This window comes from Grammomys surdaster, unplaced genomic scaffold (genome assembly GCF_004785775.1).
Source record: "Grammomys surdaster isolate TR1022 unplaced genomic scaffold, NIH_TR_1.0 125669, whole genome shotgun sequence".
Taxonomy (NCBI): Eukaryota; Metazoa; Chordata; class Mammalia; order Rodentia; family Muridae; genus Grammomys; species Grammomys surdaster.
Window position 1 is genome coordinate 635,420 of NW_021620506.1, and position 27,019 is coordinate 662,438.

At 42.1% G+C, this 27,019-nt stretch overlaps 2 protein-coding genes across 5 annotated transcripts in view; both read right to left on the bottom strand.

Moving 5' to 3' along the window:
* Positions 1-258: 258 nt before the first annotated feature.
* Ncoa4 (nuclear receptor coactivator 4) lies at positions 259-22,239 on the bottom strand. Of its 4 annotated transcripts, none has more exons than XM_028787478.1 (10): positions 22,116-22,239; positions 9,487-9,641; positions 7,634-7,774; positions 7,376-7,464; positions 7,072-7,180; positions 6,532-6,621; positions 5,264-5,407; positions 2,465-3,481; positions 2,048-2,188; positions 259-1,628 (listed from the first exon to the last, which is right to left on the bottom strand). In XM_028787478.1, exons 2-10 carry the CDS (start codon positions 9,625-9,627, stop codon positions 1,623-1,625), a joined length of 1,878 nt encoding a protein of 625 aa, XP_028643311.1. In that variant the 5' UTR covers positions 9,628-9,641; positions 22,116-22,239; the 3' UTR covers positions 259-1,622. The 4 variants fall into 4 exon arrangements, with proteins under 4 accessions (XP_028643311.1, XP_028643312.1, XP_028643309.1 ...); XM_028787479.1 differs by lacking the exon at positions 22,116-22,239 and adding an exon at positions 15,783-15,826; XM_028787476.1 differs by lacking the exon at positions 22,116-22,239 and adding an exon at positions 15,359-15,439.
* Positions 22,240-24,633: 2,394 nt separating this feature from the next.
* Positions 24,634-27,019, bottom strand: part of Msmb (microseminoprotein beta) — a 16,924-nt gene continuing 14,538 nt past the window's right edge. The window contains exon 5 of the mRNA XM_028787550.1: positions 24,634-24,763. Within this exon, the coding sequence (XP_028643383.1) occupies positions 24,634-24,763 (130 nt within the window). The remainder of the gene's footprint in view (positions 24,764-27,019) is intronic.

The following is a 27,019-nucleotide window of genomic DNA, read 5'->3' on the forward strand; positions in this document are numbered from 1 at the left end:
TAAACACAAAGGTACACTGTGTGGGTGGGTGCATAACGTGATAAATATTAAGCAGCTCTTCTATTGTATCTGGGACAGTTTTGAATATACTAAAAAGTGGCCAGATCACACCGAGATGTGTGTTTTTAATATATATGTAGTTTTTTAGGGAAAGGCTGGAGATAAGATTAATGAACTATATACTCTTTGTATATTTATATTGTTTATTGCACCCCAACCAAACGTTACATTCTGAGCTTTATAGATAACACAAACAACTGTGATGTGACCATTATGCTTTTAATGGAGATATAAAACTTAACAATGCAAAAGAAAGTTTTATATATCATTAGCAATAGTGCTTAAAATTTTGTTTTAATAATGTGAATACAGTGTGTTAGACCTCAAAAAAGAGACTACAAAGTTCCCTGCAACCTAAAATGTTGGAAAGGCTCGTTAGACTGCTTTTACCTACCAACTTTATAATACTCAGTGGCATCTGCGGGGGACATAAGAAAATAGGAGGCTCTTTTCAGCTGTGATTTGGAGCTTTAGTAAAGCTGCATGGTAATGTCACTATGGGACCATAAAATTTTCCCAAAAGTACTTCCAATAGCCTAATAGTCGAAAGCATAGAAAGCAGCTAAGTTATCTCCTACAGACTCAAGGATGTCAATTCTGTGAAGTTTCAATGAAACACTCCAAGGCACAAGTGTTGAGCACAGCCTGTTAATCAAGATGTCACTGCACTGTACTTCTGGAGGTTCAGGATGCTGTGCTTGAAGTGACAGGACATTGACTTTATCCCTAGTTAAGAGCACCAGGTGTCAAGCTCAGCTTCCATTTACGCAGGATGCACCAATAAATCCTTAGGATGATGAGTGTGGTTCAGGTACTACATTCCTAACACATTTTACATTTCTGCTTTAGTTTAGCCTAGAGCTCTTTAGTTAAAGCCAAGGTTTTTAGGACTTTAAGGACTCTGACTGCCCTAAGAGTGGTCTGGAAATGCTAAGAGTCCTTTTCAAAGAGCTCACTGAATACTTGGAAAGAAAGAAAGGCAACAAACTGTAGTAGCTTAATTTCTTTCAAATGAGAAATGTTAGAAATGACAATATCTGATGAGTATCAAAATTTGCAATACAATGTAACTAATAGACATTTAGTAGGGGAAAATATAGTGTATTAGCAAGGTTAATTATGTGTGAAATAGCCTATATAATCAACTGAACAGAAAAAAAAATTCAAATCACTAGAAGCCTGTAACAAGAGAAACAGCCAAAAGACAAATGTTAGAGAACTTTACTAACTTGAACACATTAACACACTTGATATAGAAATATTTCACTTTTAAAACTAGTGTTTGCTATAGAAGCTGGTAAAGGCCTGTGTACCAAGATGTGGTTTCTAGTATGGGAGTCAATCAAGTTACTGCTTCCATAAGAATGAATCACCTTCACTTCAAGCCTCTTTCACAGACTTAATGTTTATGATTTCTGTTTACTAGTTCAAACTAAGCAGGAGAGGAACTAAGCTGACTAGTCAGGCCTGGAATGCACAATGGTTTGGCAAGTTGCAATCACTCAGCTCAGGGATGTGCGATAATCTGCAGGAAAGTTGCTCAGTTCTACTAGTCCATTCCTTCACATCTGTAAAGAAAAACCCATAGAAATTTCAGTTCACTGCTGACAGCAAAATTCTTCCCACTGTGAAATAGACTCAGGTCTTAAGCTACCACAAACCATGAAGGGATAAAAAAATTATGGGCAGTTAACAGATTGCAAAGTATGATAAAGTTCAAGTGTTATTTTTCGTTTATTATATGATACACATGGGGGCATATGTGCTATGTATGGTATAGTTCTGGAGGGCAAAGGATAATTCTGTGGAATGAGTTTTAATGGGTTCTAGGGATTGAACTCAGATATCAGGCATTTTATTTTGCTAACACACAATTAAATTTAAGAGACTTCTATTCATGTAAAAATTAACAGGAATATTAACATAAGTTGGTAAGAAGAAAACATCTATAAGCCACTATGGTAACAACACTGACACAGGTACCTACCTGTAGAGGAGTTCTGTACAGCCATTTGTCTTTATCAACTTTAAGCTGCATACAGGCAAAGAGATCACAAACTGCTGGGAGGCCATAACAGTCTGGGCGAAAGTTACGTTCTTCTTGTAGGGGTGAATTAAGAAATACTTCCTGCAAGAAGATAAAAAGATGACTACTGGGAGGCATGGGACTAAACTCCCAATCAAAAGGTAAAGAACAGTGTAAGTATTAATTTTTTCAAGAACAAAAGTAGCAACTGTTGCAACAAAACAGGTTGGACTTTCTTCTTTACTACAGCATGAATGCTAAGAACCAGGGAAATTCACAAAAAAATGCATCGAGTTGTAAGTTATTGTGACTTGGGAAAATTACTACCTCAGCCAAATTTAGCAGTAATGAAATGGGCAGGATTTGGTCTGTGCTCACCTGTGCCTTCTTTCGAAGTAGCCACTTATCTTCTCCAGAGGAGGACTGGCTGTGGTTTCCCACTTTCTTTCCTGGTAAGACCCAGTCAGCAGTGTTAAAAGGACACCAGGAAGTGGTCATGGAGCTTTTAAGCATTTCTTTGCCAGCTCTCTCCTCCATACTAGGCACTTCCTTGGGGGCTCCTTTGCATGTAGGCCCAATAAGCCACTCTGACAAGGAACTATTCCTTATGGCTTGAAAGGAATCAGCAATTCTAGCAGGAGCCATAGCCTTAGATGCCTTAGCTTGTTCTGTTAGCTCCTTTCTGACAGAAGGGCAGAGCCACAGACTCAGGACCTCTCTGTGTTTCTCAGGCTCAGATTTGGGTTCCATGGGCATTCCATTCTTGTCCTTTCCTTCCTTCTTCAGAAGCCATTTATACATCGCTTCCTTCTCACAGTTGTCATCACACACACACTCGGCAAAGCTGGTGCAGGGCTCATTGGCTTTGCATACTTCCTCTACTTTACATGTGTCCTGATGGTTCTGGACAAGCCAGCCCTCAGTGGTTACGCTGGGGACCGACAGTGATTTTCTGGCCTCCAAGTGGTCATTCAGGCACTTCAAATTGCCCAGGTTCTCAATCTCCACACCTCTTGGCTGGTTACCCTGACAGTTGGTACAGGAGTCAGGCTTGACAAGCCAATCACTCACATTGTAGGGCTCTCTGAACACCTGAAATAAGAGTTTAAACTTGTCACTGCCTTCACAGCTGCCGTTTACAGGCTTCTCCAATTCACAGGGTTCTTGAGGAGTCACCAACCAATCAGACAGGTCCAGCTCATCATGATCAAGAAGCTCGACATCTGCAGCCTTTTCAGCTTCAGTGGAGAAAGAACTGGTGCTGCAATGGCTGGTGCAGTTTGAGGAACTTGGTTTTCCAGGAATTTCTTGTTGATGACTGTTAAGGAGCCAGTTTTCTAAGCCCTTCAGATTGCCCAAAGCATCGCTGAAGAAACTACGGCCTCTGGCAGAAGTCTATAAAAAGAAGTACCCAAAATTAATGTTTAATTTTCCTGAAAAAATAAAAATACTAAAACTTTTAAATTAAAGTCTTAATCTTGCCGGGCGGTGGTGGCGCACACCTTTGATCCCTGCACTTGAGAGGCAGAGGCAGGCGGATTTCTGAGTTCGAGGCCAGCCTGGTCTACAGAGTGAGTTCCAGGACAGCCAGGGCTACACAGAGAAACCCTGTCTCAAAAAAACCCAAAAAAAAAAAAAAAAAAAGTCTTAATCTTTTCAAAGTATGAAATTGAAACTAAAAGTATTTGGAGCATTGTATTAGATTTCATAAGATGAAACTACTATTCTTGGTATAATGTCTGTATGATAGGACAGAAACAAAGTCTAACAAACAAAAATACTCAGCTGCTTCAAAAGCAAAATTGATACTCTGAAAATCAAAGAAATAAACTTGAAAACAACTACCACTATTGGAGAGGTTTGGTAGTTAGCAGTTTGAGTGAAAATGGCCACACAGGATCATATATTTGAATGTTTGGTTTCCAGGTGGTAGGCTGTTTAGAAAGAACTAGGACCTGTGGTGTTGGAAGAGATATATCACTGGGTATGTGCTTTGAGATTTCAAAAGCCCGTGCCAGGTCCAGTGTCTTGTCTGTCTCTCTCTACCTCCAACTTGCAGATAATGTGAACTCTCAACTACAGCCCCAACACTATGCCTGCCTGCTGCTGCACTCCCTGCCATGATGAGTCATAAACTCACCCTCTGAAACTTTAAGCAAGTATCCACTTAAATGTTTTCTTTTATAAGTTGCTTTGGACCTGGTTTCTCTTCACAGCATATAAAAAAAGACAGTGGTGAATACTCCACTTATTATCAACCAACTGCTAACTTCCTAGAAAGCCAAACTGGCACAATGTATGAAAAAGTCAATAGGGTAGATAGGCAAAATAGTAACCTAGGAATTCAATTTATAGGAATTTACTCCCAAGAACTAACAGCTCCTAAATGTTTAGGGAACAGTATCTTAAGTTTCAGCCAATCGAATTGTATGTAATCAAACATTATACACTTGCCAAAATGGAATACAGAATGATTATTTCGTTTTGCTTTGAGATTCTCTGTGTAGCCCTGGCTGTCTTGGAACTTGCTCTGTAGACCAGGCTGGCCCTGAACTCATACCTGCCTCTGCCTCCCAAGTGCTTGGGATTAAAGGTGTGTGCCACCACCACCTGGCACAAATGATTTTTAATTATACGCATGTACAGAAAAATGCTGTAAACAAAATTTTTTTTTTTGGCTTTTTTTTTTTTTTTTTTTGGTTTTTTGAGACAGGGTTTCTCTGTGTAGCCCTGGCTGTCTGGAACTCACTCTGTAGACCAGGCTGGCCTCAAACTCTCGAACTCAGAAATCCGCCTGCCTCTGCCTCCCAAATGCTGGGATTAAAGGTGTGCGCCACCACTGCCCGGCAACAAAAATATTTTTTAATGATTTTTTTTTAGCCATGTATACAAAGCTTGAGTGACTCTTTTAAAATTGATTTATTTATTTCATGTATGTTAATGCATTGTCACTGTCTTTAGACACACCAGAAGAGGGCATCAGATCCCAACAAAAATATCTTGATGTCATCATTTCACTTAGGATTATGGACTTGTATGTTGCAAGATTTTTTCCTAAACTTTCTACCTATAGTGAAGTAATTTCACTATTATAATTAAAAATTTCTAAATATATATGCTAAAAACCACAAATTACTGTTAACCCAATCTACTTAAATAATAAAGGCAGCCACATACCTGACTACTCTCCGACATCTGTTTTGGGATGAGCCAGTCCTGTGGGTTGGTACTGGGTACATAAGGAGCCTGAGGACCAATGGCAGGTTTGCTTACAAGAAGCCACTCACTGAGAGAGACAGCTGTGCCACTGGATGCTGACTTCTTGAAGCCATGGAAAAAAAAGAAAAAGAAACAGTTTCATAACAAGGCAGTATCAAATGCAAGAGAAAACTTATCAGAAACAGAAACCCAAGCGCTCTAACCTAGTGTTACCACTAACCTTAAAGAAGTCACATGCCTTCCCCAAACTCAATTTAAAAAATTTTTCTCACTGGGCTGGTGAGATGGATTAGTGGTGAGGGCACCTCCCACCAAGCATGATGGACCTGAATTTAATCCACTGGATCTACATGGTCCTCTGACCTCCACACATGCAATGTGGTATGTGCATCCCATCATACATAAACACAAATGTAATTTTTAAAATTTATTGTGTGAGAGGGCACACATGCTGTGGCATGTGTAAAGAGGTCAAAGGTCAACTTTTGTGGATTTGGGTCTCCTCTTCCCTTTATAGGTTCCACAGATTGAACTCAGGTAACCTGCAAGGTTAAGCCTTTACTAAACCCTGAGCCATCATCTTACCAGTCCCAATTTTCACAGTTACAAAACAAGACCAGGTGTGGTAGTGCACACCTATAGTCTAGCACTCTGGGAGGCCAAGGCAGGAGCTTTCCACGTTGAAGACAGTTTGGGCTATGTAACTACTAAATCAGATTGAGGTAGACAGTCTGAGTGCTAGAGTTCTCAACTTGGATGGCTTCAATTGTTTATTAACTTGCTTTTACAAACATATCTCTAAATTAGAGAATCCCCAAGCAAGGACAAGGTCAGTTACAAGGTTAATAATTTCCAACAAAGTGATTATTTTTCTCAATCTATAAAACTTAAAAATTTATAAAACTAAATTCTATTTCACATTCAGTGCTTTGAGAGAGGCAATCAAGTGGGTGCTCTTCACAAATGAAAAAAGTACCTGGGCAGTGGTGGCGCACGCCTTTGATCTCAGTACTTGGGAGCCAGAGGCAGGTGGATTTCTGAGTTTGAGGCCAGCCTGGTCTACAGAGTGAGTTCCAGGACAGCCAGGGCTACACAGAGAAACCCTGTCTCAAAAAACAAAACAAAAAACAAAAAACAACAACAAAAAAAAACATAAAAAAAGTAGTTATCAACACACAAAAGAATTCATATAATGACTCAATAACAGAAACAAAACTGCAGTTTACCTGCTCTGGCATCTGGATATACCCTCTTTTCTCTAGGAAAGGTCCAATACTTGAAGAGCTAGTATGAGCCATCAAATGCTCAGGAATTTGCTATAAGAAGAATAGAATTGTGTTATTTGTACTGTGTTATTTACTACCAAAAAAAAAAAGTGATAGCATAATCCTAAATTTCAAAATAATTAAACAAAGCATTCTATTTTCACTAAAGTACTATTTATTCACTGTAAATCCAATGGCCTATAAGGTTTGAGTTGTCTATGTCATCGTAAGCTATCTTCCCTATACTTAGCAGTATCTCGATTTAAACAAGACTCATGAGACTGTCCAAATCTTTAACATTTATGTTTAAATGTGTCATAATATTTTTGAAGACAGAAGATGAGATCTAAGTATTCTCAGTCAGCAACAATCTCCTAACTGCTGACAGTCTCTCTAAATTCTTGTACGTTTCTAAAGGTCACTGCCTCTAGCAAGCCACCATCCATGAGGTCAAAGACTTGAAAAGTGCTCTAAGAAATAGCTAAAATTAACATTACTTACAATGGTCTTGAGGGATCCAAATGTGGTGATGGTCTGGCGCAGAGCAGATGTATCTGCTTCAAAGAGTAGGACAGTTGAATCTTCAGGCTTGAGGGCCAAACTGCCCAGTCTACCAAAATGATAAAATGTAGGTATTTTTCAAGGAATATCAGTGTCAGCAAGTGTAACATTAAATATAAATGTAGGATGGTTTTACACAAGAATACAAAGTTGAGTTAAATCCAACACATACAATAAGCTACAAATGACTTGCTTTGATACCTACTAGTATAGACCAGAGTCAAAACAAGTAAAAGGTCTTTACCTCTCCAAGCACAGAGAGACTTGATTGGCAAGATCTTTGTTCTGGGTATATTCCAGTTGATGAATAAGACAATTGAATTGGCCCATTAGCTACAAGAAAAACGCAAACATCTAGCCACAAAGATATTAAAAGTACCAGGAATATCCAAACTAATAAACATTTTAGATTGAACTTTTTTATCTGACATAATAATACAAGGCAGAGGAAAAAAAACATTCACTGGAATCTAGAGAGCATACTCAAACACAGTCACCTTACCCAGTACAGCTGCTGAGCTTGCTGCTGCAGTGTCTCCTCTTTAAGCTGATAGATGAGATCTACCTGTTCATTGAGCCACACCTCACGGCTCCGAAGGCATTCCAGGTGGCGACTTATGCAGCTGTGAATCTGAGCTTTTACCTAGGAAATGCATGGTAGCATAAACTAGTGTTATAAACCAAAGAATGACAATTCCCATAAAATGATCATGTTCTTTAACTTTTGAGGGTCAGAAATCCTTTATTATTCACTGACCACTATGAAGCGTCTCCCCTTTTCAACATATACTCAAAAATCTGCCTACAATTTCAGTGATCCCATGAAGTCCTATTAAGTCCTAGTTTAAAAAAATCCAAGCCAAAAAGCATACCTAACTTCTAAACTCCTTCACTCCTCCTCCTGAGAGGATCAGGCTTATCTGGGGTATCAGCAATCAAAAGAAAAAGATATGCCAGGGATACTAATTCCCCTCAGCTTTCCTTGTAACTTTAAAATATAATCTTACAAATTTATCATTGATAAACTTGGTGGTACACACCTTTAATCCTGGTATTAGAGAGACAGGCAGGCTGATCTCTGTAAGTTAGAGGTCAGCCTGGTCTACAGAGCAAGTAGACCAGCCAGGACAGCTAGGACAGCCAGGGCTACGCAAGAGAAACCCCATTCTGACATGCAGAGTGACAGTAATTTAGATGTTAAGTGGTCTACACTTAACATCATGTTAGCGGTAAGTTAAATTAAGTGGGCACATAATGAAGTGGCATGTTTTACCCTGAGCACTGTGGCACAACATGCCTTTAATTAATTCCAGCACCCAGGGAAGCAGAGGCAGGTAAATCTCTGAGAGTTCCAATCAGAACTATGTAGAGACCCTGCCTAAATAAATAAATAAATAAATAACAAGCCTGACTGCATAGGGGTTGATGTCAAAAGTATCCCCTCTCCAGGAAAAAGACATCGAGACGGGTATGGCCTTCATGCCTCACTGGACAACGACAGGGGGGGACCGGAGCCACTACAAGGTCCCCTTCAATTACTGGAGGTCAGGCCTCTATCCCTGCCTTCGCAAGATTAGATTCGCCACAGCCCTTCTATACATAGAGAAGGGAAGAGACGTTAGGGGCAGCCCTGCTTATACACTGAAGGCCTAAAATCAGCCATAGGCCTAAAATCAGCAATAGGCCTGTCATACATGTATACTAACACCAAGTCTTGGGTCTCTGTGGATAAACACTGAAACAGATGGCTATAAGCTATTGTAAACAGGCAGCTTTTGTGGAAATTTACCAGCCTGAGTAGTCATAGACCTTGTAAATAGGTAGCCTTGGCAGTTAATACCAACTTAGATAAGGACAGTGAATCATAGGCAGAGTCATAGTGATCTGTCCCCTGAACCTTCACCCAGCCAATACCCTGTTCTGAAAGATATCTGTATTCCCCCCTGAACACCCACACTCCAGTGTCATCCCCTTCCCCACGTCCTGCCTTTCTGTGTTTATAACCCCTGTGTGAATGAATTACGATTTTAAATAAATAAATAAATAAATAAATAAATGCAGCTAGGCAGAATGCTGCCTATTCTGTTACTTTGTATGACTGGGTACAAGAACAACACAAAGGAATAATTAAAACCACGTGCTAAATGGCATTCTACAATTTGCTTCTCAGATTCTTCCAGCAGAACTTATTTCCCTGTGATATCAAAAACTCCAACACACCAGGCAGAGGATTAGGGCTAAGACTATTCAGGATATGGGACCAAACTTTCTGGGTGGCACTGACAAGGCCTTTGCTGTGCTCTAACCAGCCTTGTGCTACAGCCAGACCAAGGAAGAAAAAAGCACACAGCATACCTCTCGTAAATTATCTTTAATTTGCTGTTCAGCCCGGAGTACTCCACCAATAGCAAGCTCCAGCTCCCTCCTTGCATCACTGCACCTCAAAAGTGTTTCTCTATTACTGTAGCAGCCACTCTGTTCCAGGGATGTGTTCATTCTGCCCACTGTTCCTTTAAAAGAAAGAAAGAAATCCAAATAGCACCATAATTACATCCCCAAGCCATCTTTCAATCATGGCCCAAAGGTTTCTCCAATCAGCTCTTATTACTAACAACTTTGGTGATTCCAACACATGTATTCTTAATACATATTGCCTTCCTTCCTCAACAACCTATTTCTGCTAGAAAACTTTAGGTGGAAAGGAGGAACACCTTTAATCCTAGCACTTGGGAGGCAGAGGCAGACAGATCTCAATGAGTTTGAGGCCAACCTGGTCTACAGAGAGAGTGGCAGGACAGCCAAGGTTCAAGAAACCCTGTCTCAAAAAAGCAAAAGAAAAGACAGAGGGTGCCAGGCAGTGGTGGCGCATGCCTTTAATCACAGCATTTGGGAGGCAGAGGCATGCGGATTTCTGAGTTCAAGGCCAGCCTGGTCTACAGAGTGAGTTCTAGGACAGCCAGGGCTACACAGAGAAACCCTGTCTCAAAAAACAAAAAACAAAAAAAACAACAACAAAAAAAACCAAAAAACAAAAAGACAGAGGTAGAGAGGGAGGGAATTCTGATTATTTTATTTATGTGAACATATATATCTGAGAAAAATACACTAGTGGTCCTGAATTAGCAGGACTCATGCTAGTGAAAATGTCAGAATACCCATGTTTGATACTTCCAGGGAGTAATCCCAGCACTAGGTGGGGGAGGAGATCATGGCAAGCAGGACTACATAGCACTGGTTTTGAGACCTTGTATCAAAAACAACAAAACTAAAACAAAACTACTAATCATTGATAAGTTTCGGGACTACAGATGTGGCTCAGTGTAGACGTAACTCTCTTACCACATGTGATAACAGCCTGGGTTTTATCCTATCATTGCAAAATAATAATGACAATAAAAATGGATGAGATATAATACAAAAGATGTAAAGCTAATTGTTCTGGCTCTGATTCTGTCATGGGTTTTGCTTGTATGGTGATAAAGTATATAAAAATGTATTTGATAGTGAAAGTATAAAATCCAATGTAAAACTACATTGCTTTCAGAATTACTATTTAAAACTGTTCACTAAAAATAATACAGACTTTGAGTCTGGTTAATTTTGGTGTGTAATTTTGGATATTTGCAAGTATTTTACAGTAAAGTTTATAAAGATATTTTTAAAAGAATGAAAATGTCTTTGCTAGCACACTAGTCATAAGGCACTTATATCTGTAAACTTATATCTGTAAGGTGTATGGGAGAAGCCTTGATTACTTTGGAAACCATCTGCTGACAGTAATTTGATAGCGCTTTAGTTAAACACTGCTCAGAGTTGGATTCTAAGGCAGGGAGGTTAAAATGTTACCACAGGAGCTTAAAGAATGCTCAGTAGGTAAGAGTGTCCCTTCCATCCTCTGAGAGAAAGAGGATGGAGTTCAGGTCTCAGCACCCTCCTCGGCAGTTCACAACTCCAGGAGAGCTAACATCCCTTTTTGGCCTCCATGGGTACCCACATATCAACGGGACAGACACACAAAAATACCTTTTTTTTTTTTTTTTTTTTTTTGGTTTTTTGAGACAGGGTTTCTCTGTATAGCCCTGGCTGTCCTGGAACTTACTCTGTAGACCAGGCTGACCTCAAACTCTCGAACTCAGAAATCTGCCTGCCTCTGCCTCCCAAGTGCTGGGATCAAAGGCGTGCGCCATCACTGCCCAGCACAAACAAAAACTTTTTTAACAGACAATATTATATAGCTGGTAAACTATATCTAACAAAACAATTCCATGTAATTAAGATAGAAAAGATTGCCGGGCAGTGGTGGTGCACGCCTTTGATCCCAGCACTTGGGAGGCAGAGGCAGGCAGATTTCTGAGTTCGAGGCCAGCCTGGTCTACAGAGTGAGTTCCAGGACAGCCAGGGCTACACAGAGAAAAAAAAAAAAAGATAGAAAAGATTTCTAAAAAAGAATTTCGTGTGAGTAAGTACCCTGAGTTCTCTAACAGAAGTGAGAGAAAAGCACAAGTGGAAACAGAAGCATGTGATAGAATGAGATGAACAAAAAGAAAAGTGTCAGAAAGTGATGAAGTGAACTAGACAAAGTTCACAGAAAGGACAATGTCTTGGACAGATTTAGAATTAAGGTATAAACACAGGACGCCAAGCATGCATGAAGGCCATGGTTCAATCATCAGCACTACAGAAACCAGGCATGAAGCTGCATGCCTGGAACCCTTGCACTCCTAAGACAGTGGGAGGAAGATTAAAAATTAAAGGTCATCTGATTACCCATCTTCAGCTACACAATAAGTAAAGCTAGTCATAGTCATAGCCCAAAAAAGGTCACCAGGCCTGTGTGTAGTGGTTTGTTTGTTAGCTTGTTTAATTACTGGGATTAAAAACATAAAAGGCAGATGTTAAAAACAACATAGATCTGTGACAAAAACAGATTCCAAAACTATTTCTATGTAGCTTTAAACCTAATAAAGCAAAAATAACTTGTTTGCATTGAAAGGTAAGGACAGCTAGAAAAGAATTAATAAAAAGAAAGAAAGAAAAGATGGAGACAGTTGTTTAAGGCAAATTCTGACTTGGTACTTCTGTACTGGATACTGGGAAATTTTTATTCATGTGTTATTTGAATGCATTTGTCACAAGGCTACTTGGTCCTTTGATTATTAGGCTGAAAATTTTTCTGAGTAACATGCTATGGAGACATTTAGAAAAAGGGAAGGAGGCCTAAAAACCATGGAGGGTGGAGGGGGGAACATCTCTAAACAGGAAGGCTGTTTGGCCTAGATAAGCAGCTCTGGGAGGATATGATTACAACTCTCCAACATCTGGAGACCTGTCTAATCGAATCAGACTTCAGAATAGCTTCAAGGAGGGGACTGTCTTAACAAACTTCCTAAAATTCCTGAAGGCAATAACTTCAAAGAAGCCTGCTTTGGTCTCTGCAGCAGCACCCAGCTCAATGAATGGAATCACAATGGCTGGCTGCCCATTTGAGGCAAAGCAGCATTTTTTGGTCTCAGCCTTGACAGCATCCCCAAGGCAGGTTTTATATCAGGCTGAAAGCTGGACAGAAGCAATACTGAATTCTCACCCTTGGAAATAAACTAGGGAGAGGTGGCTAGGCAGTTAAATGTACTGGCTGCTCTTCCAGAAGACAGTTTTCTAGCATCTACACGGTGGCTCACAACTATCTGTAGGTACAGTCTCAGAGGGTCCTCAGACACCAGCCATGAAAGTGGTATGGAAACATAAATGCAGACAAAACACCCATACACATGAAATAGGTTTTTTTTAAGGAAGGAAAGAAAGAAACTAGTAGAAAGATAAAGCTCAACAGGCTTTCTTATCCCCTTCAGCAAGGACTCACAGATGGAGGAACTTCTGAGTTCCTGCCAAATACTCAAAGTTCAGTAAATTTTCTAACTTCCCACTTGCTAATTCTGTTACCTCAGTATGTTTACCCACAATGAACTACAGAAGAAAGGGCTTCCTCAATTCCATTTGTCAGAAGCCCCTGTGGAATTTTTCCTAATCCTGGAAACAGCAGCTATATTAATTTGTTTCCATCTCATATTATAAGTGGGCTTCAAGCATACTGGGCTCACACTGTAGGATCTTTGAAAACATTCTGCCAACACAGTAATATTGGAAGGTTTGGAATGCCAAGTGTCACCCATTACCACAGATTGTTCCACACTGCCCTCAAGTTAGCCATGCACGGCCTATGTAACTATTTTCTCAACTGTCTTCACCTGTGTCAAACATCGCACGTCCTCACGTGTGTGGAATGCTAAAATGCCTGACACCATGAAATTTTTAATTAAAATTCTGCTTTACAATGTGAAACCCCCTACAATTCTAGATAAGCCAGAAACACTCGAATATAAGTAGAGCAGACTGTATCACTAGATCCTTAACAGTAATCCTTGAAATCCAATTACAAACATGTTCCCAGGAGTGGACACAGACAAAACAAATAGTGGCTCATGGCAGATGTCAGCACTCAGGAGGCTAAGGCAAAACTGCATAGAGTTCAAGTCCAGTCTGAGTTACAGAGTGAATTCTAAAACATCCTGGGCTACAAGATGAGACTCTCTCAACAAAATAAAAAAACCCTAGTTGATTTTCTCCTGTCAGCAATGAGAAGCTATAAAATTGATTTTTACTATATTGTTACCCACTTTTTTCACTTAAAATGGGCACTATCTTTCAGAAAGGAAGTCATCTTGTTAACATTCCTGATCCTATCTCAGCCCCCCCACACACACACACCTTGGATTGCAGGCTCCAGGCTCATGCCACAACTCTGTACAGTACTGGGGAAATGTGAAAGAAATATACCCAATGCTCAAGCATCAAAACCCCGCTCCCCAAAAAATTCCAAGTTGAGGGGGGCAGTATCTACATGCAGCACACATATCTAGTGATTAAGTCCAAAGACCTTTGAGCCAGTATTGAGCAACAAACCACAAACTAAAGATAACTTGATATCATATGCTTTAACCATAAGATTTCCAAAAAGCTGTAATTCTCATGATTCACACTAACCACAAACTAAAAGATGGAAAAGCTTACTGGGGGCATAGAAAAGTGTTTAGCATGCTCGAGGCCCTGAGTTCAACTCTCAACAATAATATTAAATAAAGCCTCTGCTATTTTAATACAGGACCTACATTTCATGCATGAAGCCAAAGGACTACATAGTATAAAAGACATATACATACATACATACATACATACATACATACAGTGTGTGTGTGTGCACGCGCATGCAACAATGAGCCTGGAGGTCAGCACAGGTGGTGTTTGCATAGACTACATGCACAATGAGTGCACCTTCTACCTTAAGAGGCCAAAAAGCAAGGATCCCAGAAACTGGAGTTACAGGTGGTTGAGCCACATGAGTGCTGGGAACCAACCTAGTGCTCTCATGCTGAACCAGCTCACCAGCCCTAAATGGTCCTTTTAAAGGGTCACAACCACAAGGGGTGAGCTTTGAATTTAGAACGAGGGTTCTCAGGGGTATTATAACCCATAAATTATGTTTGCCAAAATCAGAGTTTCAGATTAATGTTTTTAAGGTTCTATTATTAATTTCCACAAAGAGTCTCAATACATTTTATAGTCCTTGATAAATTATAAGCTGTGTTCCAGAACCATCTCCCTTGGACTGCAACTACAAAAACAAGCAGCACTGTCACAATAGGCTCAGAATAATCAAAATACTACCAAGTACCAGTGTCAAGCTGGAAGGATGGAAGAAGAGAACCTTTGGTTCCAGCACGTGTATGTAATCATAACCACTCCAGGCTTTAGCTGTTGACTGAAATAGGTTTTAAAATAGATTATCTTTTTTTTTTTAATTTAATGCAAGGACTCACCAAGTAGACCAAGTCTGCCTCTGCTTCTGGAGTGCTGGAATAAAAAATTAAAAGCAGGTGCCACTTCCCCTGGCTAGAATAAATAATCTCTTAATGCTAGCCTCCAGCTCTCATTCTGTGTCAGTTTTCTCTCTGCCTCCAAAAAATGCCCTCCACTTTCTACTGATTTTCCTAGCAGTTGAGTCAATGAAGTCAAGAGGCCATAAGAGAACAACAGGACACACACATATATATCTTAAAATACTGTCAACTGAGTTATGTTTGAAGAGACAACCTACATGAGACAGTTTGTACAAACTTGGAGTGAAAAAGCTATCAATTTAGCAACAGTAAATGGTATTTTGCAATTTTACCTTGAGCCATTACTTGACTTCACTTGCTGTTTCTTCTCTTGGTGAAAGAGGGATTTTTAATCACAGCACATTATCTCAAAGAGAAACAAGATCCTAAGTTGGGTCCAGTTCAAATTCTTTACCCTCCGCAGCGCTCTAGTTTGCTTTCACAAGTAGCTACTAGACCCAGCACATAAACTCTAAGCAGTAACTGAAAAAAAACGGCTGCAAAATTCTGCCACCCAATGACAAAACAAAACTTTACAAAAGTAAAGTTTTTCTGTTTCAAAAACTAAAAAACTAACGGTAAAATTAAGCTAGAGTACCAGTGACTCAAACAGCTTTCTAGGGTTCCCGTTGCCCTTTCTAGGAGCGGCTGGTGAAATTGGTCTCTCAGGGCTTAACGCACGCATGCGCAGTCTCCTAACCCAGGCTGCACACTTACCAGGTACCCTGGCCCCGCGACGAAAACTGCTGCGTGCACACGCTCGACGGCCTTTATACCCTACCGGCCAGTCAGCCGCCGGGTCAGGTCACGCCCGCCTTGCGCGCGTCACGCTTCCCCTCCCCCTCCGCAAACACACCTGCTACTCCGCCCACCACTGGGCCTCCGTGGGCGCTAGACCTTCAGCGGCCCCTCCCCAGGGCCCAGCCGCCGTCCAGAGGTCTCAGCACAAGTCACTAACTACAGAGAACAAGCTCGGCCCAAGCGGGGCCCGCAGACTGACCGCGATAACGGTCCAGCTTCCGGCTGGGGTTCTCTCCAGAGCTATTTTGATTTCGTTAGATTTCTAATTTTTTGCGCTTAGAAAAAAGCTTTTACTAGCCGGGCGGTGGTGGCGCACGCCTTTGATCCCTGCACTTGGGAGGCAGAGGCAGGCGGATTTCTGAGTTCGAGGCCAGCCTGGTCTACAGAGTGAGTTCCAGGACAGCCAGGGCTACACAGAGAAACCCTGTCTCGAAAAACCAAAAAACGAAAAAAAAAAACACACAAACAAACAAACAAAAAGCTTTTACTGGCTGGCTGGCAGGCAGAGGCAAGCTCTGTGAGTTTTAAAGCCCAACCTGGTCTAGAGCGCTAGTTCCAGGACTGCTGGAGCTGCACAGTGAAACCCTAGGATGGGGGGGGGGGGGGGGACAAGACAGAAAACTTCTTGCCGTGTTGTTAAGGCTGGTCTCCGGCAAGTGCCTGGGGTTCCAGAGAGCAGAGACTGGCACATACAAAGGTGGTAGGGGGGGAGCCAGGACACAGAAAGAGAAACATTCCCCTCACCCTAGGATCTACTTTACATTTCCTGTCTGAGAATAAAGAAACTTCAACATACATAATAAAACAGAAAACTGCCTACAGAGAAGGAGTTTGTTGTCCTAGAGGCATTTCAGAAAAGATTATCAGAAACAACGAACTGCGTCAGCGGTGGTGCTCAAACCTGTAATCTCAACAGTTAAGAGGAAATAGGATCAAGAGTTAAAGGGAAGCATAGACACAGAAGAACTCAAGGTTGTTCCAGGACTCCTGACACACTTCAAAGAATACAAATTAACAAAAGCCCTATGCTTGTTTGAGGCCAGCATGTCCTGACCTGGAGTAGAACTGTATTAACTCTTCTCATCCCTAGTCCCCAACAACAAACCTCATAGAACCACCACAGTTTCACTTACAAACACTAATTCTTTAAACCAGCTTTTATTTTTTTTAATGTTTGAACTTTACTCAACTTTTAAACTTTGCTTAATCTTTAAACTTCGTTGTAAATCACAACTCATGGTAAAGACATGTACGTGCAAACCTCTGAAGAAGCCTTTACCTATGTCTTTGATGTCTACTGCCAGAACAGAAGGGTGGACATCTCTTATCTCTACTTAATAAACTCATTAACTTTGCTTCACTCAAACTAGTTAGAACATTCTTTCCTGAGGTGTGGCCAGGATCCAGCCTTACAGAGTGGAGGGAAGGGCATGTAAACTGACTTAGGACACTGGGGGTAGTTACAGTTACTGGTATGAGCCACATCAGACACTATTTTCTACTTTCTATGCATATAAAGTGACTGTGAGGACATTAAGAGTAAAGCAAAACCATTTGAGAGAAGACTCAAACATCCCAGACACAGCATCAACTCCTTTATCCTGAAACGCAGTTTGAGATCCCAATTCAAACATTCATTACAAAAGAAAGAAAACAGCTAGTTCCAGATATCCTGTTTGGACAGCACATTTGGTGAAGATACAAAGACTAGATGAATGAAAAACATACAGTTATCTGTACTTCATGTCAGTGGCTGGTTCTTAGTCTATTAAATAAGGTATATCTGATGTTAAGCAAGGTAATCCCAGCAGGCTACAGAAGGAGACTCATCCTTGCCATCCTGGGTTAATAATGAGTTCAAAGCAAGCCTATACACACCAAGACCCTGTCCAAAGGAAAAGGAGCACAGCTAGTCTGAGTGTGGGACTGCTGTGATTCTTGATGTTTCCATTTTAGTAAACTAAGAAGTCCCTCTTTCCACCCATTCTGTCTTGTCCAACTTGGTTCTCCAAGTTCTTTCTGCCAACATGCTATGTTAGTTCCTTCTAGCCATCTGCTTTGTCAGTCACAAGCAATAGAAAGCCTTTCCTGGTCAAATACACCATTCTTCAATATTACCAACCAATAGAACTGTCATGCTGCCCTCTTGTGCCTACTGACATATATACAGGTTTCTCGGTAGGAACCCTCTAACACAGCGGTTCTCAACCTCTCTAATGCTGCCATCCTTGAATATAGTTCCTTCATGTTGTGGTGACCGCCTACCATAAAGTTATTTCTGTTGCTATTTCTTAACTGTAACTTTGCTACTGTTAGGAATCATAATGTAAATATCTGTTTTCTGATGCTCTCAAGTGATCCTTACAAAAGGGTCATTAACACCTCAGAGGGGGTCGAGACCCAAAGGTTGAGAATCTATGCTTTAATACATGCCTCTCTTGTTAGGCCTGCTTTCTTACCCTGAGGGCTCTCTCAGCTTTGAATACACAGCACTGTACACACAGCTTGGTATCATCTGTACCTTGGCATTAACAACCCTTTCCACATGGTGTATGTGAGACAGAGTTGGCCTAAATAAGAAAGGTACCCACAGCACTTGTACCGATGCTTGTTCTTGAACTAACCAGCGGTTTAAATACATCTTTCATTAATGGATAAATAAATAATGTGTTAATGATCAAATTCAGAGCAGCTGCAATAATAAATCTTTGTGTTATAAACTTGATGTTGTCCCATTAATACCTGTAGTATTAACCTAGGAAAGTAATTTAGAAGAGGACAATGTTTCTAACACATTTTTCTCCCAATATTGGGGGTACAGTGCTGAACTTTGTATATGCTAGACAACACTGTAACTAAGCTACACCCTAGCCCTTAGTTTCTGACAGTTTTATGTAGTTCAAGCTCGTCTTGAATTCAGTATTTTGCTTCTTAGTATACCTTCTGGACTCCCAGAACCCTGGCCAACAACACCCAGATTAACTTAATTCCTTGTTTTCAAACAGAACTAGTGAGGGTGTCTCCACAGAAATCATAGTCCCAGCATGAGTGCTGAGAAAGGCAGTTTTTAAAACTGCCAGACCCAAAAATCTTAGTTCCACAAAATCAAAATAACAATGGGCTTGTTGGTTAAAATGTGCACTGTATTTACAGCCAACTCAACATTTCCCCTCAGATTTTGCAGTTAGTACCACAGAAATTCCTCTCTAAAGCCTAAGGGACTAGCAATACAGCTAAAATAAAACTCAAAACATACCTGACAAATTATTTTGGAAGCTGTAATTGTCCATGTATTAAAAGACTGTGCTTTACTTACTGACAAACAAGCAAAGCCCATTTAACTTACTCAACACTAAACCAAAACTGCTCAGTCTGTAGGGCTAGTCCCCCAAAAAACATGTTGATTCTACCACACAATCAAGCCAAGCAAAGCCAACCTGGAGGAAGACAGTCATGAGCACCTGATGAGTTGTTCATGCTAGCCAAAAATAGAGTACCTACAACAATAATTATTTAGCTCACTTGCCTATGAATCTATCTAATTCAGGGAGTCTGTATGACATGCTAGGATCTGGGGTACACAGACGATAAGCTTACAATGATATCTGAAATGTTAGATTTAACAACCACAGAAGGCAAGCTGAGGACAAACGTCGGCTCCTCTAAGAGACAAGCATAGAAACAGAGTACTACTGGTGACACACCCAAAGCAAAAGTGCTCATCTTAGCAGCTATTATAGGTTTGACAGGGTTACATGGGATACCTACAGTCACAGGCTTCCAAGCCAAAAAGTCTGAGTCTGGTTGCCTCTTAGCCTTTTGGCTAAGATGTAGCGTTAAGTCTAAACCCCTCAGCTGCACCACGTATTTTGAAGGGGCCATTTAAGGTTTATGTAGTCATTCAAGTATTTACAGCACAGTGTTGTTGTCCCTGAGGATACAATGGTGAATCTGCCATCTAGCAGAAATTCTGTGCCACTGGTTCACGGACAACAGATTTCTGAAATAAGAGGCACAGGTAAAGAAAGAGTGCTTAACAGGCTCAGTGAGTTGCTGTAAGTACTAACCGGTGTGTTAACACTGTATGGGCAAAGCACCAGAAAGCTAGCTGAGAGATTCTCAAGTACAAAAGGGGTGTGTACTAGAATAACCCAGGGTTTATAAGACCCATCTACAGATCCCTGAGACACAAGCGATCTGCACTGGCTTGATAAACTGGACATGGGGGTTAAGCCTCACATACTTCTACAACTAGATACAAGATGCTTTCAGAGACATCTTAGCTCATCTGTAGCTCTGATGATTTTCCACTTTTGAAAATATTTCCTCAGCCGGGCGGTGGTGGTGCACGCCTTTAGTCCCAGCACTTGGGAGGCAGAGGCAGGCGGATTTCTGAGTTCGAGGCCAGCCTGGTCTACAGAGTGAGTTCCAGGACAGCCCAGGCTGAGAAACCCTGTCTCGAAAAACCAAAAAAAAAGAAAATATTTCCTCAAAAGAATACTGTAACTGTAGAGACAGAGGTGTACGTCATCATCAAACTCCAACCAGGAAACTTTAAATATCTAAGTTATCTTCTGAAAGACTCAAAGACAACAACCCAAGGGAGGAGTTAAAAAAAAAAAAGAACTAAATTCAAGGACTGGTAGCAGTGCCAGAAGCTACACATTACCTCACTTATCAGAACAATCCTGCAGGCTAGTAAATCTTCCAAACAGCAAATCACCTGGGTGTGGTGGCACGCACGTATGTAAACCCAGTAAAGCCACCAGGATTCCTACAGCCTGTCTCAAACAAGCAAACTAAACAAACCTGGCTGGAGACATGGCCCAGTGGTTAGCAAGGGGTCAGAGGTCAGTTCTTAGGACCTACATTAGGTGGCTCACGAGGCTTGTAAGGGTATCTATCTGACACTTTTTTTTTTTTATGTTTTTGTTGTTGTTTTCGAGACAGGGTTTGTCTGTGTAGCCCTGGCTGTCCTGGAACTCACTCTGTAGACCAGGCTAGCCTCGAACTCTCCAACTCAGAGATCCGCCTGCCTCTGCCTCCCAAGTGCTGGGATTAAAGGCATGCGCCACCACCGCCCGGCTCTGACACTCTTTTTAACAAAAAAACAAAAAAAAAATCCACAGAGCAAATCAAGTGACCTGCTGAGCAGTACAAATTAATCTCCTTCTGTGTGTTACACAGGGTAAAATCCTTTCCAAGGTTCTGATGTACGAAATGTCACAGTGGGATCCTAGCGGAGAACCAACAGACTTTCCTGTCCCATACACACCCAGGCAAGTAACTCAAAAGCCCTATGACCATATTCCAAATTACCAAGTGGGTGGAAAGCAAAGTCTTTCCCAAAGGACGCCAGAGTGCCAAGCCTTACCTACTCAACAACACAAGCAGGAGAACTGTGTGCACTGAGGGTCAAATAACTCCAGCCCCTGACTGATCACTCTTGAGCCATCCTCCCAAGTTCCAGCCTGTAGCACTTAAGACTGTACTGGTTCCACCCCAAGGGTTAAGTTACATCAGAGCCAGGAGCATGTCCATTTCTTTACATTACTATAGCCTCAATACCCTGTGCATACAGATTTTATAAATGTACGCCCGAGCAACGAATCAATGATCCTGCAAGCTGTCTCTTCTCATCAGCAGAAGGGAGGGATCAAACGATTTTCGGGGACTTATGGGAGAAGGAAACGGGATGTTAAGTAACACGGTGTTCAAGACATAGTCGGCCTCCAAAAAACATTCCACCTTCCCAAACCATTAGGAATAGGGGCAAATATGCACTGGATCAGTAACGGAAAACAGGCCCACTGGGACTAGAGACCCAGACAAGGGCCAGAGAAACAAGGCTGTCACCGTTGAAAACCCAGAGGACAGTCGGGGCAATGTAGGGAAAGAGATGGAAGAGAAGCATTCAGGCTGCAATTGTGGCCCAGGAACGGTGCATGTCGACAGGGCAGAGGAGAGGAGACAGGCCAGCGCTTGGGCATGAAGGAAAAGGTGGTAGCCTCGGGACAAGGGGAGGGAGAGGAGTTCTGGCCTGGCACGACAAGGGGACTGGAAAGGAGTTCACTGCAGACGGGACCTGGGGAAGGGAAAGGCGATTGGGCCCCGCGAGCGGGCATGTGGGAAGGTGGCCACGGACCCTGACAGTCCGGAAGAATGGAGAGCAGGACAGGCCACGGGCCGGAGCGAAGAGGGGCGAAGGGCAGAAGAGGAAGCGCGCCCGCCGGCCTCTGTCGTCCTTACCAGCTGGCAGCGCTTCTTCCGGTGACCCGAGCGGACCTTGGACCGACCCAGACACCTGGCCGCGGAAGGATCCGGACCCTGGAGACAGAGTTCTCGCGATACTACGGCCTCTCTACCACGCCTCTCGTTAGTGTTCTGACAGTTTCGCGAGATTTCCTTCCGCGCCTGCGCAAAGCCTCTTTAGGGCTCAACGTGGAGGCACTAATAATCCTCCCTGCCCTTAATCTGGATCGTTTTCATGCCTGTCACTAAGTCAATTAAATATTTTGAAGATGCTCTAGAGAAATATGCACGATGAGCCTCTCACACTAAATGCTCTCAGAAAGTAGATTTTATTTAACTTCAACTTTCTTTCTTTCTTTTTTGTTTTTTCGAGTCAGGGTTTCTCTGTGTAGTCCTGGCTGTCCTGGAACTCACTCTGTAGACCAGGCTAGCCTCGAACTCTCGAACTCAGAAATCCGCCTGCCTCTGCCTCCCAAGTGCTGGGATTAAAGGCGTGAGCCACCAACGCCCGGCTAACTATAACTTTCATATGCAAGAATACATGTCAGAAGACACAGAAGGCCATATATTACATGTCTATTCAAATCAAGGGAAATCCTGTTTTTCAAAAACATTTTGAATTGACCCACACTAACTGTACATATCTATGAGGTACAGTGTTAACTTTCAATGCGTTTAAACAATCTGTGAGGACTAGATGTGGGTAATTGATATATTTATTATTTCTCTGTATTGATAATATAGAAAATCCTCTCAACTAATTATTTTTGAAATAGTTAATCTGGGTGTGGTGTCACCCGGCTGCAATCCTAGCATTGGGAGGAGGAAGATGGAGGATGGGTGTTCAAGGCCAGCCTCCACTACTGAGAGTTTGAGAGAAAAGGGAGGCAGAGATATCAGATGATTATTCTCAGTATAGTCCTGCAGTGCTGTAGAATATTAGCTACCATGTCTCCTACCGAACTCTACCCTGGTTAGTAGGATGGTCAAATTCTCAAGGACAGACAAGAAAATGGCTGCATAGCAGGCTGGAGAGAAGACGGAGCGGAGTGTTAATGTTATTTAATAAGTTTCCTTATGAGGGGACATGAGAGATGGCTCTGCAGTTAAAAGCACTTACTGTTCTTGCAGAGGACCCAGTTTTGGTTCCCAGCACCTACATGATGGCTCACAACCATCCCATAACCCCTGGTTCCAAAGCCTCTGACCTCCAAGGGCACCAGGCATGCACATGGTACAAGTGTATATACAAAGGCAAAAAGTCATGCAAATAAATAAATAAAATCTTTTTCTTTTGGGGTCTGTGGTGGTTTGAATAAGAATGTCCCTCTTGTTGGTGTCGATGTGGCTTTTGAGGAGGAAGTATGTCACTGGGGGTTGGCTTTGAGGCTTCAGAAGACCAAGCCAGGCCCAGAGGCTTACTCTTTCTTCCCATTGCCTACGGATCTGGATGTAGTGCTCTGAGCTACTTCTGCCAGCCGTGATGATAATGGACTAAGCCTCTGAAACTGTAAAGAAGCCCAACTAAACACTTCCTTTTATAAGAGTTGCCATGGTCATAGAGTCCCTTCATGGCAATAAAACAGTAATTAAGACAAGGCTGATGCCGGGCGGTGGTGCTGCACACCTTTAATCCCAGCACTTGGGAGGCAGAGGCAGGCAGATTTCTGAGTTCGAGGCCAGCCTGGTCTACAGAGTGAGTTCCAGGACAGCCAGAGCTATACAGAGAAACCCTGTCTCGAAAAAACAAGACAACAACAACAACAACAAAGACAAGGCTGATGAACTTTATAACTTAGGGGAAAAAAACATGCTATATTTTTTTTAAAAAATATTGAGTAAATAAATGTCAGAATTAATGTTACAATTTCAAGTCAGTGTATTTTAGGTGATCTGTATGCCACACATAACTGACCCTAGTCCTACCCACAGAAGTCTGGCCTCTGAGTTCCCTGTCAGACCTTGTGAGGTCCAGAGAGCCCCTTCTCAGGTGTCTCTAACCTGTTCTAACCTTATGCAAACACAAGGTGGGTGAGGACTCCATAAAGAAGGGGTACCTAAGTAAATGGAAGGAAGGATAAATGAGAGGACCAGGGACAGAGAAGAAGTCTGGTTTCATCATGAACACACATGCTTTTTCCCAGTGTACACCAGAAACAGAATGCAGGCAGAAGAGCCTGACGTAGCAGAAGTGCTGGAGGCGGACATGGGCCCCATAGAAAAGCACACGGGCAGGAAGCCCATGGGAGCACAGGGAAGATGCTGTAACTGGTACCTGGTATTGTTGGGTTGATTCGTTTGGTTGTATAACATGCATTAAGTTAATACAAATATGATTGGCAAACTTATTTATTTGTTTATTTATTTATTTATTTATTTGAGTTTTTGGAGACATCCTGCCTCTGCCTTCTGAGTGCTGGGATTATAGGTCACCTCCTTTCAAGCATATAATTGGTAAATTTAACTTATACATGGTACAAGTGTAGCTCCACTTTTGGGCCCACAAGAAGCACATTTACATTGTCCAGCTCTTGACTTGACAGGTCTTTCCTGGGGTCGTCCGTTCCACCACACTATAGGTGCAGTTCTCTGGATGGAATTGTTTGGAACACTTCTCTTTGTCGTACTTCACAGGCTTAGCAATACTGTCAATGAGACAAGGCAAGACATGTTAGAAGGGGAGGAAACATTATTTACCCAGCCCTGCTCAGACCTGCTCTATGAAAGAAGCAGACAACACATATTCCTGTTGCCTGGAATGTAAGGGCATCATAAAGTGTATGTATTAGCCATTTGTTCCCATCTGTGCCATGGAGTCACAGAGACCATTCCTCACAAGGGTCCTACATTGTACCCTGCATACACTGAAGGACACTGGGAAGTTCTGACAGGACAGGGGCAGGGCTGGGTTACTTAGGACAGGAAAGCTTGTACTAACCTTGCCCTTCCCACCCTCCCTGTACAGGGAGTGGTCATCGATAATGGTGCTAGACTGTGGGAAGAGAAGGGTTGTCCCAGCCCTGTGTGGTGTCTAGTCAGAGGAGAAGCTCACCCCACCAACAGGGCAGAGAGCCATCCCAGACCAGGGTCATAGATCCCAGGGAGAAGCTACTAGAAACACAGCATCGTGGGAAAACCCACCTGCACATGTAGGGGCATGCACGATTTTAGGAGTCACTGCCCTCAAAGCCCGTCTGTAGGCTCGGGATTTAAATTACCCTGCCAGAGCCAGACATGGCAGCATGCAGCTACAATCACAGCACTTGGAAGTAGAGGCAGAAAGATTAGAAGTTTAAGACCAGCCTCAGCTACATAGGGATTTTGAGGCCAGTCTAGGCTATGAGAAACCTTGTCTCAGAAAGCAAAGCTTCCGGCTAGAGAAGTGTGGTCTGTGGTTAAAAGCAATGTCTCGTCTTTCAGCTGATGGGAGTTTGGTTCTCAGCACCCATGGATGCCTAGAACTCCAGGGAGTCAACACCTTCTGGCTTTCATGGGTAATGGCATCTCTGTGCATAGACATCCACATAGACAATACATAAATAAGTAATAAATATTTTCCTAAAGACCAAAGAACCAATACACCTCTCTGGCTAGTATAAAAGCAGCCATTTCGATGTCCTCTGTAACAATGACTCCTTATTTAAAAAGACCCAGAATTTTATCCTAAAGGAAAAAGACATCTGGTTCCAAGAACATCAGAATTTGCAGTCCTCAGGCTATGCAGAGACACCGGCAGGAAGTTGTCTCACAGTTGACCAGGACACTAGACACTCAACCCAAGCCTGCATGGCCCAAACCCATGGGAACATTGTCCTGTGAGAGGAAGCCCCCAGTGACATGGAATATTCTGGTTTGATTCTTTGTAAGGCTAACAGCGGGTTACTTGTAGTGTATAACATTTGGAAGACATTTGATGAGCTAGATGGTACTAATGCAGAAATATTAATTAGGTTAAAAAATTAGACCACCAAATTGTAATATAAGCAGTAATGGTGGTACACACCTCTAATCCCAACACTTGAGAGGAGGAAGCAGGAAGTTTGCCAGATCGAGGGCAGCCTGGGTATATAGTATATAATGAGAAATGTCACAAAAAATCTTTTAAGTCTAAATTAATTTGCAAAGTAAGTTTGACATTTATTTGTAAAAGAAAAAAATGTATAAAAAGAAAGAGAAATAAATTATTATCAATTCCAAAGGTGAGTACGTAAGGGTGGCAGCCCTTGCTCCTTCTCTGCCTAGGGGGCTTTTTCACTCCACTGACTCCACCCACATCCATGTTTCCACCAGGCTGCCAGGCTCTGCGGGCTTAGAACGGGATGCTGAGTTCATGGGACTGCTCCCTCTTGCTGCTCTGGGGAGATGGCCTGCCCAGCTAGCTTCTCAGGACCATCTCCTCAGTACCCCTTCCTCCCACTCCCAAGGGTTGACATTTATGTCTTTATTTAATGAAAACAAACAGTTTTGCAACCATTGGTCCCTGACTGGGGAAACAGCCCACAAGCAATACACTAACAGCCTAGTGGGGAAAACTTTTTCATGTTAGAGACCAAAAACTCTAGTAGTTGTTTTCGTCACCTTTTCCTCTCCAGATAAAAGATACTAAAACACTACAAAGATTTCTCATCTTATTGATGGAGCCATTAAAAAGCCAAAATGCCTGTCACTCTCACCCGCAGTGCGTCAGACTAGTTCTGTCGTTACAGGGTTCCTGGTTTGACTAGCAAGGTCCCTCCAAATATTTTGGGCTGGGAGCACAGACACAGTTTGAGGCTAACAATAACAGTTACATTTTCAGTGGGCCTCATGAGACAAATAAGCTGCAGGACATATTAGATAGATTCATTAAAAATATCTCTCTCTCTCTCTCTCTCTCTCTCTCTCTCTCTCTCTCTCTCTCT

Coding starts and splice junctions, on each gene's coding strand:
- Ncoa4 (XM_028787476.1), bottom strand. Junction 7,181..7,375: donor GTCTCTCTGTGCTTGGAGAG/GTAAAGACCTTT, acceptor TCATTTTGGTAG/ACTGGGCAGTTTGGCCCTCA. Junction 2,189..2,464: donor TACTTCGAAAGAAGGCACAG/GTGAGCACAGAC, acceptor ATCTTCTTGCAG/GAAGTATTTCTTAATTCACC.